The sequence below is a fragment of the Primulina huaijiensis genome, chromosome 5, assembly GCF_012295235.1.
Source record: "Primulina huaijiensis isolate GDHJ02 chromosome 5, ASM1229523v2, whole genome shotgun sequence".
Lineage (NCBI taxonomy): Eukaryota > Viridiplantae > Streptophyta > Magnoliopsida > Lamiales > Gesneriaceae > Primulina > Primulina huaijiensis.
The window spans coordinates 4,785,831-4,805,747 of NC_133310.1; the positions used below are offsets into that span (position 1 = coordinate 4,785,831).

The 19,917-nt window shown below is 35.2% G+C and overlaps 3 protein-coding genes across 10 annotated transcripts; 1 reads left to right on the forward strand and 2 right to left on the reverse strand.

Moving 5' to 3' along the window:
* The first annotated feature begins 332 nt into the window (after positions 1-332).
* Positions 333-2,723, forward strand: LOC140976489 (probable polygalacturonase). Its single transcript, XM_073440681.1, has 3 exons — positions 333-658; positions 1,331-1,484; positions 1,709-2,723. Exons 1-3 carry the CDS (start codon positions 442-444, stop codon positions 2,247-2,249), a joined length of 912 nt encoding a protein of 303 aa, XP_073296782.1. The 5' UTR covers positions 333-441; the 3' UTR covers positions 2,250-2,723.
* A 3-nt stretch (positions 2,724-2,726) lies between these two features.
* On the reverse strand, positions 2,727-6,172 carry LOC140976490 (protein HEADING DATE REPRESSOR 1-like). Its single transcript, XM_073440682.1, has 3 exons — positions 5,807-6,172; positions 3,885-4,225; positions 2,727-3,097 (listed from the first exon to the last, which is right to left on the reverse strand). The coding sequence occupies exons 1-3, from the start codon at positions 5,892-5,894 to the stop codon at positions 2,915-2,917; spliced, it is 612 nt and encodes a 203-aa protein (XP_073296783.1). The 5' UTR covers positions 5,895-6,172; the 3' UTR covers positions 2,727-2,914.
* A 3,319-nt stretch (positions 6,173-9,491) lies between these two features.
* LOC140976491 (uncharacterized) lies at positions 9,492-17,839 on the reverse strand. Of its 8 annotated transcripts, none has more exons than XM_073440685.1 (9): positions 17,747-17,839; positions 15,244-16,430; positions 14,663-14,722; positions 14,433-14,495; positions 11,965-12,138; positions 11,302-11,361; positions 11,142-11,207; positions 10,791-11,030; positions 9,492-10,009 (listed from the first exon to the last, which is right to left on the reverse strand). In XM_073440685.1, the coding sequence occupies exons 2-9, from the start codon at positions 16,376-16,378 to the stop codon at positions 9,789-9,791; spliced, it is 2,019 nt and encodes a 672-aa protein (XP_073296786.1). In that variant the 5' UTR covers positions 16,379-16,430; positions 17,747-17,839; the 3' UTR covers positions 9,492-9,788. The 8 variants fall into 8 exon arrangements, with proteins under 8 accessions (XP_073296786.1, XP_073296785.1, XP_073296790.1 ...); XM_073440684.1 differs by having other exon boundaries at positions 17,674-17,751; XM_073440689.1 differs by lacking the exon at positions 17,747-17,839 and adding an exon at positions 17,606-17,746 and having other exon boundaries at positions 14,433-14,492; positions 15,253-16,430.
* Positions 17,840-19,917: the final 2,078 nt, after the last annotated feature.

The window sequence follows — 19,917 nt, forward strand, 5'->3', positions numbered from 1 at the left end:
ATGAATTGATGACTTACTAATGAATTTTAGATGATTAAAGTTTTTTTTTCTAGTTATAATTTACGTTACATTATCTATTAATAAATTTTAATTTATAAAGTTTGTTATCTTTGTAAAAATATTTAATTTATGTAATATTATAGGTTTTTAGTATAAATCACTTTACATATATTGAATTTTAAAATTTATGCCAAATGCACTTTACTTCGATAAAACATGCGCCTCGTCTTGCGCCTCAGGCTCCAGGGTACCCTAATACTTTAATGCGCCTTGCGCCCTAAATAAGTATTGTATGAGCTTTAGGTTTTGCATGGTTGGTTTCTCATTCTAACACTGAAGCATTTCAGTTTTCAATGTTCACTGAAGTAAGCATGAGGATGTTTCTCATGAGTTAATCAACTGCTCACAGGACATAATGGTACGATAAATGGACAGGGCCAGATGTGGTGGACTAAGTATCTTAAGAAGGCTTTGAACCACACGAGGGGTCCCCTCGTACAGTTTATGTGGTCAAGAGACATTCAGATCTCCGATGTGACTCTGCGTGATTCACCATTCTGGACTCTTCATCCTTACGACTGTCAAAATGTTACTATAAAAAATGTAACCATATTGGCTCCACTCACTGGTGCCCCCAACACTGATGGAATAGACCCTGGTGAGCTTAAATAGTTCATTTCTTTGTCTTTCATATTCATGATTGGTAATGATGTTCAAAGAACAGGAATCATAACCTCATGACATGGTCAAGGATGTTCAATCTTGATTCAATCAAACATTCTGATGCGTAAAATTACTCTTGTATTTTTCATGTAGCGACTATTTATATATAGTATAGAGGTAATGATGTTGGCATTAGGAATTTGGAACTGGATTTAGTAATCTTGTTCAGTAATCATAGAGGGCGAGAGTAATTTGATGTTTGTTTCTTCATTCAACTTTGAATTCCATACACGCATCAAAAGAGCAACTTCATAACATTTAATCATTTTTTATCGACTTGATCAATCGGTTATTAGGACCTTTTGACTTAAAAAAATATTAGAAAGTTTAAACATTTTCTTAAGATCTTAATTTTTAAAAATAAAATCAAAGAGCTTATAACTTTAACATTTTCTTAGAATTAAAAGCTTTTACAACTCATGAGATGTTTAAGGTAATTTTAGCCAAATAAGATCTTAGACATTAATGTGGAAGCAAATTCATTATTCATTTGTTTCTGTAATTAGTCTCTAAGCAATTTCGATGACAAAAAACTGGCTTGAGTGCTTATTTTATTTCCTCTCTCTCTGGCTCTCATTAAGTGGACTGTTTCTTTACGTGACTGCAGATTCGTGTGAGAATGTGTTGATAGAAGATTGTTACATAAGTGTGGGTGACGATGGAATCGCAATAAAGAGTGGGTGGGATCAGTATGGAATTGCCTATGCTCGACCTTCTACCAACATTCTCATACGTAATGTTGTTGTGCAGTCGATGATAAGGTAAAAATGTTGTACGGTGCCATTTGGCTTATGTACACCGGTATGGTTGTAAAAGTCATGCAATGCATTGGTCTTCGCTTAAATATGATGTTAATGGGAAAATTAGAAAGAATTATCGTGTCGGTTTATCTGAAATTTGGAACGAATCCATTATGTTGCAAGCCTTTGCAAATCCATGATTGTTGCTATTTTTTCTTTTGTTTGACACCTTTCTTAATGAACAGTGCAGGAGTGTCGATTGGCAGTGAAATGTCTGGTGGAGTCTCCAAGATTAAAGTGGAAAATCTCCTTGTTTGGAACTCAAAAAGGGGTATCAGAATCAAGACAAGTCCAGGCAGGGGTGGATATGTTCGACAGATAACATACAAAAACATCACTTTAGAAAATGTGAGGGTGGGCATCGCTCTAAAGACTGATTACAAGGAGCATCCGGACCAAGGATACAATCCAGACGCCCTTCCTGTCATTGAGGACATAAATTTTGATGGAATAAATGGACGCGGGGTTCGTATTCCAGTCAGGATGTATGGCAGCGAGCAAATACCAGTTCGGAATGTGACCTTCCAAAACATGTCAGTGGGCATCACGTACAAGAAAAAGCACATTTTTCAGTGTTCTTTTGTGCAAGGACGTGTGATAGGGAAGATCTTTCCGACCCCGTGCATGAATCTTGATGTGTATGTCGAAGGACGACTCGTCAGGAAGGCGATGTCTGAAAACAAGGCGATGTCTGAAAACAACTCCGACACTGATTATGATTCATAGAGGTGGAATCTTCTCAATTCGAAGAAACTTCTGCTGTTGTGATGAGCATGCTTCCGGTGAAAGATCACCTTTTTCCACTACCTGAATATTGAATTTCGGGTCGTTCACTTTGATTCAATGGAACTAATCAGCAGGGAATATTTACGGCTTGTCTAACTGGGAAAGACATTGGTCAGCTGTTCATGTTCGTATGGGTGCTAATACATCCTTGTGACCTGGGATTCCAAAGCAGGAAATACCTCGTGCTCGAAGTATAAGAACTGCTAATATTTTTCAGTGCAGCTTCACAGATACAATCATTCAATGTACAAAAGGTGATTAAAATTCGAAATGGTGAAGTTCTGAAGAACACGGGGAGAAAATGTTGTGCCGGACTAGCCGGAGCAGTCCTCGCTTACACTTCTCTGTGTTGTATCTATGTATACACGAAACAACCCAGACATGTGGATTTTTAAGCAAAATATATAATTACCCAACATAGAGTATACACACTTCATATACAATCGTCATAACAAGATCAAAATGACAACTTTCAACTACCAGACAGATTTGCCACTACTCTTTTTCATTTTCAAGATTTCTAAAACATTGATACGTACAAAAAGAATAACAAACATACCAAAAGGAGAGGAAAAAATGTTTTACACCCCATCATACCGTTCATCCTAATCGATGACATCATTTTCCTGCAACATGTCCGTTAGCAGAGTAATCTGGTTCTGCAACATGGAGTTCTGCCTTTCAAATTCAGCACGCTTACTACGTTCGTCCAGCAGCTGCAGTTGGAGGTGCTCTAGGCATCGAGCATCCTCTTCTAATTGCTCGTTAAGTCCGCCGATCTCTCTATCCTGCATTGCAACAATCAAATATATATATACAATTTTATTCACACCCCTGATGTGATTCGAACCCAAAATGTACAATGATACACCAACAGTTCTACCACTGTATATTTGGTCTTAGTCTTTGCTAGAACGAGAGATCTGCTTCCTGCGAATCATACAACATCAGATCATATGCACACAATCAAATGCATCATGGATCCCACACGAATTTTGTGTAGGATCTACGTATATTTTTTGACACCCAATGACAGGTGCATGGAGAGTAAGTCTCCAAATTTTGAATAAAGTATACCAAAAATATGTGGCTTTTGATTTATTGTTTGTTTTGTCTAAATCTCCTAAAACCCACGGTGGGTACACACTAATACCAAGTCGATTCGGGTCAGACCTATCATCGGAAAAAGCTCTTCCAAACATACTTTCACCATCCATAAGACCTGAATCCGAGACTTCACCAATTTACTTCCGCCGAAACTAACAATTGTCTTAACGACAATGTCTTTGTTTTAACTAAGACACACATGCTTCACAAACATTTCATTACCGGCCTCCTTAGCTAGCTATTTCTTCTTCTATAATAATCTAATATTTATATTCCTTCTTCAATAATTCAATGCCTAATAGTTTTATATATGTGTTACATTTTTATTTTATGTTTATCACTATTAATATGATAAATATATTATCAAATGTTCCATAAACTTGCGAGAATCTTTTTTTTTTTTTCTTGTAAATTGTTTCCCAAAAAGCCACATTCAAATGTTGCTCAAACAAAGAGAGAAATTCTAACCTTCCGGTTCATTTCCTGCACCGCAATCCTCCGCATACTTTCGACAACATCAACATTGACAAGCTTCCGTTTTTTCCCGATCAGCCAACCCTTTGGATAGCTAGCAGATTCGAAATCCGGGGGTGGGAGTAATGATTCTGCCGAAGGACGCTTGCCGTTGGTGTTCAACATCGGATCCAAAGGTTCAAACAAGGCCTTCCGTTTCTCAGAAAGGGTAGATAAATCAATCGGCTCTTGATGATCCTTGTCCAATGGAGATGATTCTTGTGGTTTGTCGATCTCGATAGATTTATCCACGTTCAAAGAATCCACTCTGTCGTCTGAGCTCTTGACGCCCATTGCTGGAAGAGTTAAATTGAACAACCAAGTATGAAGCTTTCAGAGAATAGATAGACTGGTGTGATCAAACATTCGTGGTAATAGTAGATCCTACTACTCTTCTTCTAAGGCGGGGGAAGAATGTGAAATTTTGATTAGTAATATAGCTAGCTAGTGCCATTTATATATACTAATTACTCTGCAGATGCGATGCGTGTTTATAATTTTTTTTATCATTATCGATGGACTAAAGTGAAATTTGACAAATTATGGAGGGACTAAATTAATATTTGAATTGTTGAAATAAAAAATAAAATAAAAGTATGTGTTGAAATTTAAAAAAAAACAAATAACAAAAGTATAATATTAGTACCATATAAGAGTAAAGTTAGAAGAAAAATTTGGCGTCCTTCCCTAGTTATCATGTCCTTAACTTTAATAAAATAGAATAAATATAGTAAAACTAATCCAATTTTTCAAAAAAAATTAGAGGAGAACAGTTTAAATCAAAGATAAGACAAAAACTTGTGTGAGACGGTCTTATGGGTCGTATTTTGTGAGACAGATCTCTTATTTGGGTCATCGATGAAAAATATTACTTTTATGCTAAGAGTATTACTTTTTATTGTGAATATCGGTAAGTTCGTGAGACCGTCTCACAAGAGACCCACTCTAAATATAAAGCATGCATGCAACTTACCGGAAGTTCTTAAAGTCGTTTTTAGTTTTCAAAAACTGAAATTTCTTGCTTGTTTTTGTCGAGCGTTTTCTGTTGTTTTTCTTAGTTATTTGTGCGTTAGTCTTGAATATTTTATTGAAGAAAATTATGCATATTTTATTTTATAAATTAATCTTTTGATATACGTATTATGTCATGTATTATTTTAAAAGATCTTGTTGGTTTAAATTGTTTTAATTAATATATGGTCACCCAATTGTTTCAATCTCTATGTCAACAAATGATATGACACTCACCTGAATATATAATTTGGATATGTTTTATAACGTTTAATAGAAGAATGTCAGCTCACTAGTGAGGTTGATGACATAACAAAATTACACACACACACACACACACACACACACACACANAAAATATTTTTTTTTAAAACACGTGAAAAGTAATTGGAATAAAAAAAATAAACAAACAATGATTAATAAATAAGCAACCCAAGGTCACAGCTGAATTGACGTGTCAGCAAACGGCAAACCATAATTTCACGGTTTATTTCATCAACCCGATTATCAAGATTTTACCATGTATATATATGACTCTTTTTTTTTAAAATTATATGTCTGAGAAGATCTTACTCGTTGAAATATAACAAGATTAGTGTCCACGTAAGTAAGATCTCGTTAACCTAATTCAACCACGCCTCACCGTTGCATAATCCAGTTTCGAGATTTTAACTAAATGAATTTATCAATAAAATACTAATCTATTAAACTAAAGCTCAAGAAAATCTTTGAATTTTCCCAAAAACTAATGAATCTTTGGTCCACATCGACAGAAAGATCGATCTGATTCAGGTATGCATGCAAACAGAACATTGAAATTTGAGCAGAAACCACAGGAAACTCCGAAGGATGTAAGAGAGAATTACCGGATCTTTTCCTGGATTTCCAGTAAACAGGAGTCGAGGAAACAGGAAAGAACCCACTCAAGCACATCATATTCCTCTGGTCTTCCATTTGTATATATATATATATATTTCCACCTCTCAGCTTCAAAATTCTTGGCCTACTTCTGTTACAGAACTGATTAACATATTACATATTTAAAGAAGAAAAGGAAAAGGGACGATAAAAGATCTATTTTCGTGTAGAAAGAAAGAGAGAAATGAGTTGGTGGGGTTGGGTTGATGACGGGATGATCGAAGCTTTTCAAGGGCAAATAATAGATTTGTCGTTTTGGTGGTTGTCTTGGTGTGTATTCCTCGTCTCCTCGTGTAGGTTTCATGAATGAATAGGGATGTTTTTTTATTTATTATATTATTATCTATTTTTTAGGTTAATTTTTCATCTAAAATTTCAATGCTACTGTTTTTAGATTGGAATCGACTCTCATATCCTGACTTTTCAATTTTCATATTCGTCTATTATCTATTGGTAAGGATCAGATTCTAAAAATCATGTGATGGTGGATTTTATTCCACCAAGTGTGGGTTGTGTTTATTTATTTTTATTGTTATTCGTATTATTTGATGATTTGATGGTGATATTAATAGTTTATTTGTAATAATTTTAATACATTTTATAAACTTTATAATTTTCAAACCAGATATTTATAAGAAAAATATGGTAATCACATGTGTGAGACTGAAGATTATATAGAGAAGGTAGGAGACTACATGTTTAGGGCTTGACTAGGCCAAGCCTATGACGTCTGTCACCCGCCTCCTCAGCCACAAGCTCGCCCTCTTGAGGCAAGCCGCCACCACCCAGTAGCTAGCCCATTAAAGGTGAGCTCTCCGTCTACACTCCTTCATGACGACCTTTGCTCCTCTCGGCTTCGCTTGTCGAACCTTAACCCATCTCTCTAAGTTCTTACTTCTTGGCATGCTCCATTTAGATTACCACAACTTTCTTGTTCTTTCTAGTTAGCCCGGTAGCTAAGCGTTCATCTAACAATGCCTCTCCATGCTCCCCACTAACAATTCTCGCCTCCCTGCTCACCCTCATTGGTCATCCTTGTTACTTACAAATGGGTCTGGGCCTGAGCCTGATTGTTTGGATATGGGCCTATACCGGGTTCGAGCACGCCATGGACTCACTCGTGAGGTATCACTATTCTCGATCTCCTCTCAAATCAAGTTGAATCACAGGTTCAAAACTCGATTATTTCTAATTTAAAATTCTTGAGTTATGATTGCGTTGTGTGTTTTCCACCATTCTCCATCAATCCTCAATTCTATTTTTGTTTTGAATAAAACCGAAGGAAGTAATACTTGTTAGACATGTTTAATCACACATACTTAGGTACAGCGTCCACTGTCCTTCCCATCTGTGTGGAAAATCAATCAATTTTTTCACACTAATTCTAATAATATTCTATTTTATTTAAGTTTCCCCATAATTATATATTATCAAATAGTACTTAACTATAACAATAATGTCATGACAATTTATTTGCATTTGTAGAGATTCTCATACACTTTTTTAATGACAATTATATTGAAAAAAATGTAATCAAATATTAACTAAATAAATTCAATATACAATTAATTTGAAAAAAAAAATATATTTTGAGTTTATTCATCTCTTTATTTTTTTTTAATAAATTGACTTCATGACTAAAAAGATTTTGGTTTGTGATGTAGATATGATTATCTTATATAATATTGTTTTTTTTGTTCAAATGTAGACAAATAGTGGTCGTGAATTGTTGTTGAATCAAATAAATATGTGTAAATTTAAGTTGAAAGAATGTAAATAGAATAATTCGGTGTTGCTATTTATTTAACTAACACGAAAAATAACAAGATTAGATTGAAATGATTATAAGTTAATTAGGAGAGTATATGCATTAAGTTTTTTATTTATGATTATTTGTAATTGTTAACGTGGATGTGAGTCAAACGAATTGATTTGTAATTAATTGGATAATATTAAATATACATATGCCTTGTCACTTATCATTGCAATGTATGTATTTATTATTTAATTTACGTTATTTATTTATTTTATATTTGTTACTATTAAAATTATATTTTCATTCCTTGCCTTCATTTTAAAGTCGAGCAAAGCTTTTAGAAGGCCGACCACTACATAATATAATTATTGTTCTTGAAAAATTAAATATATTAATAATTATTTTAATTAACTTTAGTTGTCTGAAAATCTCAAATCATCTTCATAAATCGAAAGACTTCTTAAGGGCATATATTTAAATTTTAATATCATAAGACATATATGAAAATTGTACTCTATATTATTTTTATTAGCTTTAATTTTCTAAAATAATTTATTCTTAGGTTAATGGGTCAATAACCATGAATGTGAAATTAAATGCTATTAATCACGATTTAAATTCTATAATCATTATTTCTCAATTTAACTTTTTTAAAATGCTCCACCTAATTGTAATTGTTGTTTGGAGTATTTATAAATTGCTAAGGGCTTAAGATTGAAAAGTATGATAGTTACTTGAAATTGTATTTGGGATCATAGTTTTGACCTCTAGTTTCTCTCAAAGAATAGCACATGGATAAGTGCAAAATGAAAATAGAGCAGTTCATTTAATTTATTTGTTTTGTTGTCGTTTTTTTTTCAAGTGTTATGTCCTTCATTTTTTTCGTTACTTCTAACATGTATATTTAGTTAGAAGTTGAAATGATAGTACATGATTGAAGTCAAACTATAAATTTGAATTAACATATATTGCATTATCTATATATTCTGCATGTCATTTCATCAACATCTATTTTTTTTTTGTTATTTTTCCTATTGTATAGTGTGTGGATGGTTAAAAAAAAATTTGAGTTTGTTTCAATTCATATTATTATATGTGTTTTGTTTATTATTATTTGCTAATAATACAAGTTTTTTAGATTGAATTTTTAAATTTATATATATATTTTAATATATATTATATATAATTAGTGTCAATATACATGAAACGTATTTTATGCTAGTAAATACAAGCATCTCTTGTGTCATTCTTCCTCTTTTCCCTCGTCCATAACCCTCGCCCTGCCCACACTTCACTCTCGCCCCATCTACACCCGTGGCCTCCACCCATCACATCGCCTAGACCACTCGGCACCCGCAATGCCGTTATCTCTTATACATCCTCGCTTCACCCATTCTCCCTCGCCCATCCAGCCCCTCCTCACCCTCATAGTCTCGCCTAACCATTTCCAGACTCCTGCCCTAAACGTGTGATCATAATGAGCCACATGATAGTTTATAAATCTCTACGATAATTTTACTACTAATCCTATTTCAAAATTAAATATTTATTTTTGCCTCTTACAAAACAAGGGCGACTGGCAATTCGGGCTGTTGAATTGGCAGAATCAGTCAATTGGGGAATATAGTATTTTAATAATCCCTTTTTTTTAGGGAAAACATAACAAATAGAAGTTTTCAAGTCATGATTTACAAAAATGTTGATAAATAATGGACTGTAATCCATAAACACATGCAAGGATTTTGTGAACACCTAAAACTAAAACCCTATCATGGGATTAATTCAGTCATTGCCTGAGAATTAAGTCCCACCTAAAACAACCAAATTATGGTAAGAATATGAGTTTTAGTACCTGCAATTTTTAGCACTTGTAAATATCCTATCATAGTATCCATTTGAAACTTATCACACCATAATTACTCCATTATTACAATTAGTTATTTGAATTTCAAACTACATATGAGCCTTCCCCAGTTAAACCAATCAATAGAAGCCAATACAAACATTTCACCATCACAGAATGGGTGCACTTCTATCTACGTACAGTTACATGAACTCCATTATCAACTCCAAAATCTAGTTTTTCTTTCTATACTCCTGCTTTAAACAAAATTTCGATGAAACTTCTATGTTGTCAGTCACACAACTTTATGAAGTAGATTCGAGCAAAAGTATTATGTTTCACCAGTGGCACAAGGAATGCAAGGAGGATGTTTAGATTGGTCATCTGGAGTAATTCTTTGCAGACAACTGTCGTGAAACGTATGCCCACAAGGAAGAACAGCAACAGCTGGGGGAGCAGCAGGTTGATACACTGGGCCTTCTGCTCTGAACGCGAGGTCTCTTTTGCACAAGAAGCAACTGTATCCACCTGGCTTAGGTGGTCCATCAGAACCTACAAACATGTACAAAGCTCACTGGATTGTGACGAACATTAATTAGAGGAACAAATACGGCTATGATGTATATTCATGTTGTGTAACCTCTCTTATGGAAATTATAGGTTGCATCTACCTTGGCTAAGGTATGAAAAGGTCAAGATGTAGGTGACACTGTTTCCTCAATGTTCCATTTAAATGTCTCTCAAAATTACCACATTATTTGTCACATTTATTCCACCATGGAGAGAGATGTAATTGCGATATTTGGGCAGGAAGGTTAGTTTGATTTGGGCATTACCAGGGTCCTAGAGGAGGTTCTCTTATAAAATAAACAAATTCTTCTCTCTTTTTTCGGACATACTGATGCACCTTGATATGACTCAGAACTCAAGAGTATAAATACAAAAAAACCAACGGTTACACTATTGGACTAATTAGTTGGCCTTTGCCATAGCAATTTATGCACATCAGTTCTACTCGGGTAATGTGAACAAAATTGCCTGATAAACTCAAATAGAATTGATATACATATTCTGCAGAAGATGAAAAGTGGTACTCATTTTGATAGGTACAGGCAAGAGGTGAATACTTTTGAAAGAAAAACTCTCAATAACTTGGCAGCACTTTAACCACATATCATAACAATAAAATTTGAGGCATGACTCCCTAGAACAAAATGGGTAGTCACACACCACATAAATTAATCAAAATCTGATCCCGATTACACATTTGAAGTACGTTAATAATCTCAGTCCTATGTTGAAAAAGAGTGATGACAACAGAAGAGAGACCTACCTTGAAATTTTATATGAAAAGGGGAAGAGGGCATTTGAGCTGGATTTGGAACAGGAGCAGGAGACCACTTCCTTTGCTGGGTTACTGACCCATCTATAATTGGTGCAGGAATTATCTTTCTACGGTGATTTGGGTGTGTGGCAGTAGAATTTTCAATAGCACCTCTTTTCAAAGACCGATGATGCTGAAAAGGAAAAGCCTGAGGCCGACCTCCAAATTTTGCAGCTGGATCAAAATGACCTGAAAAGTGGGAATATTTCCCAGCCATAATCACAGAGGTTGCTGTTAGAATCAACAGTCTATAAGGAACCAAAAAGAACAAAAAAATATGTATATGTTACAGGATGATACCATTGGTATGACTAACTTTAGGAAAATCCTTGGGTATATGAGATGGCATAACACGAACATGTTGGCCTAGATTGAGCAAACAAGGCAAGTTAAATTAAAATTCAAAGTTGAAAGCAAACGGCACTACAAATAGCCAATTCAAAGGTCTCAGCATAATGACCTGAGGGTACCGTGTAGCCAAGGTGGTTAATGTGGGAATCCAAACCTGTTTGAGAAGGTCCTGGCACAAACAGAATGAATCACAAAGTCATACCCATTCTGGTATATCCATATTTCTAAAGTAAAGACAACCAGAAGTTATGGAATAGAAAATACTAACAGAAAATTGAGGTCCATTCACACTGGGTCACATAACGTGAATTATTTACAAAACTCCCTCCTGACCTATTAGAAACAAAAATAAAAAGAAGCCAAACAAATCCAGACAGAACCTAAGGCAACCTATTGTTTCTTTTCAACACCAAAAATTTACTCATTGACATATGATCATCACTTGCAAAGTAGTCATAGCTAGAATACCCATATTCATAAGAATGTGGATAAATCGCCTAGTATGTTCTGTTTTTCCAGTATTTCATAGTGCCATGCAACCGTGCAAATTACGAGAACTGAAAATGTATTGATGCAATTATCTATATTCTATGTCAAGACATATCTGGAGTAGGTACCTGTGGTTCAATGGAATTTGACCAATCAAAAAATAATCAAATTTTCACATTCTACTTGCACTGATGAGAGAGTCATTTTCACAAATAGGAGCATGTAAACAAAGATTCAACACATGACCAACACAGTCCACCTAATTAAGAATACGCAAGCTCACCAGCTCTACTAGCAGCAAAGTCAATAGGTTGAACCCCAAGCCTTCTCGGGAATGAATTTGGGACAACAAACTGGAATGTGCTGCCTTTTGAAACTGGAAATCCTATTCTCCCAGGGAACAAATGATACCCATGAGCTTCAGTAGCACCAACATTTTGAGGAGAAAATAGCTGCCCTGAGAAGAACAAGCACCTGTATTTTAATATTTTAAGCAAATGTGTGCTAAAAAGGCATACTGTAAGTTTTAGTCAAACCATCACCGTGTATGTAGCCATCTAGGAAAGTAGCTACTGTTCACTTTGTACTGCTGTTTGTGTAACACAACAATAGAAGCATGATACTTAAATTCCTATATAAAATAAAATATTTTAGATGCCATTTTTATCGCTTCTCACAGTCACAACTTTTTAATTGGCTCGACCAAGGCACATCTTTATTTTAAGGGGATCCAATTGAAGACTTAAAGCAGCTCTTACGATATTTTTGAACAGAAAAACTAAATCTCTCCTTCCCTAAAAAAATTAACTCCCAGCTAACTGAAGAATTGTAACACATCAATTTTGGTTATCTGAACCATGGCTTTATGTCTCAATGGAAATTTCGTATTTTTCAAACCAATCAGAACAAATTCTCCTAACAATTGATTGTTGTGGATTTTTCGCCAGAGTTTAAGAATAGCTCGACAAAAGTAACAGAATTTCATCAAAATTCCCGAAATTTTATCTAAATTTCATAAATGATTTAAAATGAAAAGTGTTTGTCTATTCCACCATTCTTCCACGCATTACTGTTCTTTAGACTGCAAAAACTTCAATACAAAACAAGAACTCAATAATTCTCAAATGCTATATCCCTTAAAAAATACACGTGTTACAAATATTAGCTAGCATCAATAGCGTATGTACTTTTAATATATATTTATGCATATCATGTTTTTTTTTGAAGCATTAAATTAAGCATCCATATATTTTTTAATATCACTGAATAGGAACATCATCAAAACATCATGACCATAATTGTAGTTCGCACTCCTACTTTACAACGTTGGGACAACATGAATGATTTCATATTGGTGTACAACGGATCAGCAGCTTTGGATAATTATGTCCATTAAGCAGTGTCCTAAATGGTAGCAGACTAGGCGGCGCCTAGGCAGGAGGCGGCTGTCGACCGCACCGCCTTTGCCTTGGCCGGTTTTATAGGTGGTCGAAGATGAGCAGGGACAAGCGGTATAGTCAAAGCAAACAAAATTTTAAAAAACCCTAAATATTATTACACTTATACACTTCCTCTTCCAAAACATAATAGTCCTACCAACACAATCACCCACAATCCTCGCCTCCTTCTGCATCGAACCGCCCACCATCGCCACCACCTAAGTTTCCATAATTATGTATAAAATAGTAAAATAAAAGTTCAACCGCCTATGCAAGCGGCCTACCAAGGCGGCCGAGGCGTAGGCAGTCACTGACCGCCGCACCACCAACCTACCACCATTTACAACAATGTCATTCATAAAAGATTCGAATCAATGACTTGGATGTTCAGTTTCGCTTGCACTGGCCCCACAATCACTGGACTAAGATGTGTACGAATGGCATCAGAGCAGATTCAAGGGTATTATCGTTGCAAGTTCAGCTAGATGTGCAAGTGGGTAGGCCCAAAATGTGCAGGAGCCAGTTGAGTACATCCCGAGTCCAATGGAATATAAGAATAATGATAATACCCTGTCCCATATTGAAATGTCAGAATATTTCGAATGGGATTATAAGGATGTAAAACGGAAACTTCTACTCGAGGTGTTTAGAGAATATGAAGGACCATGATGAGGACATCATGTGTCGAACAGAGTGTTGGTACATGATTGTAACGCCCGTTGTCACATTAAAATGTTGGGATATTATGAATGGATGTAAAACGGAAACTTCTACTCGAGGTGTTTAGAGAATATGAAGGACCATGATGAGGACATTATGTGTCGAACAGAGTGTTGGGATATGATTGTAACGCCCGTTGTCACATTGAAATGTTGGGATATTATGAATGGATTAATAAGAATGTACAATGGTAACATCTACCAAATTGGTTGATTATTTCGTAAAGTGAGGATAGATATGAAGTGGTTGCTAGCAAAATCAATATACTTGGGGCATGACATAACCATTTACATTTTTATTTGAATATATAATTGCATTTAATTTTGAAATGTCTACCTTTGTATGTAAATTTCCATGGTTCTTTTCTAATTCAAACTTGACATCAAAACCTTTTGCACTTCAAAATTCCCATAACTTAAAGTTTTGAAATATACAGATACCGATATTTGATACCTTAACCTGAATAAGGTCTCTTCAATAGTCCACCTATCCAAATATTTGTTTGATAATAGAGGTACTGACTACTGATTGACATACACACGGATTTATTGCTTAAAAACACATAGCAATTGAGATGAAGTAAATAAGTTACCAGTTGGTTGAAGATGACTTGTTTGACAAGAACCAATATTAACGGCATTTGGTGAGGACCCTTCTGTGATTGAAGCCAAAATTCCTTGTAAAACGCTTAAAAAAATAATGCAGAAATAAAACCACGGATTTCATAGTTGAGACAACTCAAACTGTATTTATTAAGCCAAAATTACAAAATCAAATCGTTTATCAGCACAAGTTAGGCTAAAAATGACACAGATCCCTTACCATGTGGTTCAATGATCACTGGGAAAGGAACGCTGTCAGCAATTTGAGTTTCTCTACCACCTGTCAGTGGAATCAATTTTCCTGAATTTCAGAGCAAGCTAAAAAATTCTAGGATGGACTGTTATACTAGTGGTATACGTTGACAAGAAAAATTTTCTCCACATCCCTTACCAAGATAAAGTTTTTTTAAAATTGATAACATGCAAACATAAAACTCATAATTAACTTCATAAAAAAAAAAATTTAATGTTAAACTATACCACAAATAACTTGGGTATGATGGTTCATTGAGCAAATTTAGCTGTATCCATCAACTTTGAAGCCTATGAGAGCACTTTTCGTATTTAAAGAACATGCAGAAACGGTGTTTCTTTCGATGTATCTAAGTTTATGTGGTATTGATAACACTCTTTGCAGTTGGATAAAAAATTCGACCAAATGAATTACGTCCTAAATTTCAGAAAAGGCTTCCCATCATCACAAAGAAAAGGATAAAATAACAGGTAAATTAAGTGGCATCTGAAGACTCTAAATTGTATAGTAAAGAGTCCTTGAACTTGAATGCACAAAATTAGACTGACATGACTCACGCAATTGTGAATGCCTGACGGAGGTCCCTCTTCGCCAATCAATAGGGGATGTTGAAAAAGATTCTGGTAAGACATGGTTGGAATCTTTTCCAGAACAATTTTGTTGCCGGGCAGACACAGGTTGACTAGTAAAATAAGTAGGCTTGGGTAGTTGCGATTCCATGAGTGATGGCACAGCACATCCAGGATGAGACATCAAAGTTCTACTATAAGGCAATGGCAAAGGGTTATGATCCTGTAGCAAACCTGAGCTACGATCAGCACTGAAAGAAAAATTCCTCGGTATATTAACTTGTGGAATCTGTGAACTGGGGCAAGGGTTAGATCCTATCAAGCCATTGGCACCAGTAATAAGCCCACCACCTTCACAAGTGGATGTCCTGCTGACCACATTGGACAACCCACCGCCATTAAACTGTAATCTTGCAGCTCTATCCGCGGATTGAGTAAGATTCAAATGGTACCCTGCAGTTCTCTGAGCATGATAATTGTGATGTGGGGAGGAATCTGCTTCCTCTAATTTACTGGAAATTTCTCGAGCGCTAAAATTAATATTGGCTCTGGTTTCCATACCACCTCCAATACCAAGTCTCAGAAAAGTCCCATCGCCTATTCCTGGATGACCAAATTGAAGAGCACCGGGATTCATATGATTCTCATTCCCATTTCCGCTAGCATTCCCGACATGTGATAGCATAGATGTCCTCATTCCTGAATTAGAAAAGTTTCCACTGATATGTGACTTGTTAGTATTAGCTTCTGGTCTATAAGACCCACCCAGATGATTTGAGGCGGTCTCCTCTCTGATTTGAGTGAAATTCATGCGCAATTGTGAATTACGATAGTCTGCATTCCCTGCAGGATGAGACATTTCTGATACAATAAGGAACTTGTATGCATCACTCCTGACATCAATCGTATTTGCATCAGTTTTGGAAACTACTGAGCCATTCAAATGTGCATGACCAACAATCATGCCGGGTTCATGATCATACTGATTTTGGTTGGACTGGCAAGTTACTTCTACACCCTGCCGAGGAAACTGAACACGATCCAGATGTGTCCGACCAACATCAGCACTTCCACTTGGTTTAATGGTTAGGTCAAGCTCGCAGTGCCCTTCCATAGGACCAGTCAAGGCAGGCTGGTAGTCCTCAAATCTCACTTTTAAGTGCAATCTAAACACAGTAATGGAAGAGAATCTTTGTCATTATCTCATTTCATGGGAACTAAAGGTATAAATGGACAATTGATGGCTCAGGAATGCAAATAAAATTTTGGTTCAACTCAATACTCGGTATCTTTTAAAGCACAAATATGACATTTTTCTACTGTCAACAAGTTTAAGCAATATTTGGGTGATGTTAACTTAGAGAGATTAGTCACATGAGAGGTAATAGCAGGTAAACTAGTAACTTTTAGAAAGATAAGGTCAAACAACTTTTAGAAAATGTTGAGTGTTCTAGAATGTAACAAAAAATAATCAAAATCAAATTACTTCAAGCTCACCAACCAAAGAAAGGAAATTTCAAGGCAAGAATAAAAATTGTGTGTTTTCCGTCTTCACATTTACGGTATTTGTTAGAGTCATTTGAATTTTCTTTCACTATGTAATGACATATTCTGTACATAGCTAATAAGTCCAGGATCATTTGGGTGCACAAATAAATAGATATCAAGAGATTCATGCCTTTGATTATTTTGACTTAAAAAATATGATGCAGCATTCACAAACGCACATATATCTATGCTGGACTAATTTCAGCATTGAAACAAACACAACCCTTTAAAACAGATTGTGTCCATTCGCAATCCCATTTTATGGATAACAAAAAGGATTCATGTTACATCAAAAGAATGCAAAGAAAAATTACCAGAAAGTACTTAAAGTCATGGATAAGCACCATATACAATCCCACCACCCCCACAAAAGAAGAGAGAGCAAAGCGCTTTCACATATAACATACGTATTATTCACATTAGAAAAACACCCACAGAATAAGGTTTTGATGTGCAACCAAGAAATTAAGACATTTTACCCAAAATATTCAGTTCCAACAAATCATCCAATGAGGGGAAAAAAATCAATTAACCGGCTAATTCCTACCTTAAACTCTTAAAATGATCTAAACCCAAGAAGTTCAAAAGATCAGAAACCTCTCAATCAACAGAAACCTTGAACCCCACTTGATTTTACTCACTTAAAACAAAACAATAAGAATCTAATCGAATAAACAACACACCCCAAAAGAAAAAAAAAACCAATCGCATGATATCACCGTCGCAACGAACAATTACCCACAATTTAACTCATGAATTCAAGGAATCGATCGACTAGTCCTAAGACCCTTACACAATCGTGCAAAAGAATTTCTAATGGGCGCTTGAATTCTCATAACGGAGACATGAATTTCTACATACTTGGCTCAATTTTTGATCGGTGGAAATAGAATTAATATATTCAAGAAAGAAAGAGCAAACGAGCGAGTGTCACCTCAGAGAGAGAAAGTAGCTAGCTTATTTTGGCGCTTTGGGGTGTGACTTTTAAAGGGTTCGGTCGCTTGTTTGGGTCCACGCTGGCGTATTCTGTGACACGTGTCAGTATCCGAGTCCGATCTCTGCTGCCGTGTACCTTTATATATATATATATATGCAGTGACAGGGCGGCGCATCTACGCTTTTAAAAATAATTAATTAATAATTAACAATATTTTGTTCACTTATTAAAGATCGGGTAGATTATTTTTTAAATTAGAACAAATTTATATATATATAANTGATTTCCCATTGAAATTATCTTATTTTGAGTAAAGCGACAAATAAATGAATTATTATATTAAAATAGAGTAGGTCTCCGGTGGGACATTCTCACGAATCTTTATCTGTGAGATGGGTCAACCCTACTGATATTCACAATAAAAAGTAGGCAAAGACTTGTGTAAGACGGTCTCACGGGTCGTATTTTGTGAGACGGATCTCTTATTTGGGTCATCCATGAAAAAATATTACTTTTTATGCTAAGAGTATTACTTTTTAGAGTAGGTCTCTTGTGAGACGGTCTCACGAATCTTTATCTGTGAGACGGGTCAACATTACCGATAGGTCTCTTGTGAGACGGTCTCACGAATCTTTATCTGTGAGACGGGTCAACATTACCGATATTCACAATAAAAAGTAATACTCTTAGCATAAAAAGTAATATTTTTTCATGGATGACCCAAATAAGAGATCCGTCTCACAAAATTCGACCCGTGAGACCGTCTTACACAAGTCTTTGCCATTAAAATATTGCGATAATATTTCAAATAATTAATAAACATAATAGCAGCATCAAATTGTTAAACAAAAATAACTTAATCTTGTTTTGATGTTTAATTACATTAGATCAATCTTGCAAAGAAAATATTGATTTTGTTGTGAAAAAGTTAAAATTTACGGTAAAAAGTAAAAATCTCAAACTCTCAAAATTATCACACTACACACTTTATAATATTTTTCTCTCAACTCAATTGTGATTTTCTTCACAAATGAGAGATCTATTTATAGAAAATTTTTACAAATAATCCAAAAATAAAATACATCATTACCTACATCATCACACACTAATTTTCAATATTCAACACCTAATTTTACCTAATTTTCAACATTCAACATTCACATTTTCAACACAAATATTTAACACATTTTTAAATAATTTTTCAACACTCCCCCTTGTGATGATGATCATAATGATTGTATACATTACGTGTTTTTATACTGCCTCGTTAAAAACCTTACTAGGAAAAACCCATTGGGATAAAAACCATAGTAAGGGAAAAAGAGTGCAGTCACGTAAACTCCCCCTCATGTTGACACGAACAATTCTTCACAAATTTCGTAGATTGCGCATCCCAATATTATATATGTGCTTTCTGAATATTGTCGTAGGAAGTGCCTTTGTGAAGAGATCTGATGAGTTTTCACTTGATTGAATGTCACGAACATCAATACATTTATTCTTCTCAAGCTCCTTGGTGAATGCGAAGAACTTAGGAGGAATATGTTTAGTTCTGTCGCTTTTTATGTATCCTTCTTTCATTTGAGCAACACATGCAGCATTATCTTCATATAGTATCACAGGCTTCTCGTCGAATGATAATCCGCATGAGATTTGGATATGTTGGGTCATTGATTTTAACCACACACATTCACGGCTTGCTTCATGTAGTGTAATAATCTCGGCATGATTTGATGAAGTTGTTACGAGTGTTTGTTTCTGTGAACGCCAAGAAATTGCAGTGCCTCCACGAGTAAATACATATCCAGTTTGAGAACGTGCTTTGTGTGGATCAGATAAGTATCCAGCATCGGCATAACCAATTATACTTGGATTAGCATCTTTTGAATACAAAAGTCCCAAGTCTGTCGTTCCTCGTAGATAACGGAATATATGTTTAATTCCGTTCCAATGTCTCTTTGTTGGATATGTGCTAAATCTTGCCAATAAATTTACGGCAAAAGATATATCAGGCCTTGTACAATTTGTAAGATACATAAGGGCACCGATAGCACTTAGATATGGTACTTCTGGACCAAGAATATCTTCATCATCTTCACATGGACGGAATGGATCCTTTTCTATGTTTAATGATCTAACAACCATTGGAGTACTTAAAGGATTTGATT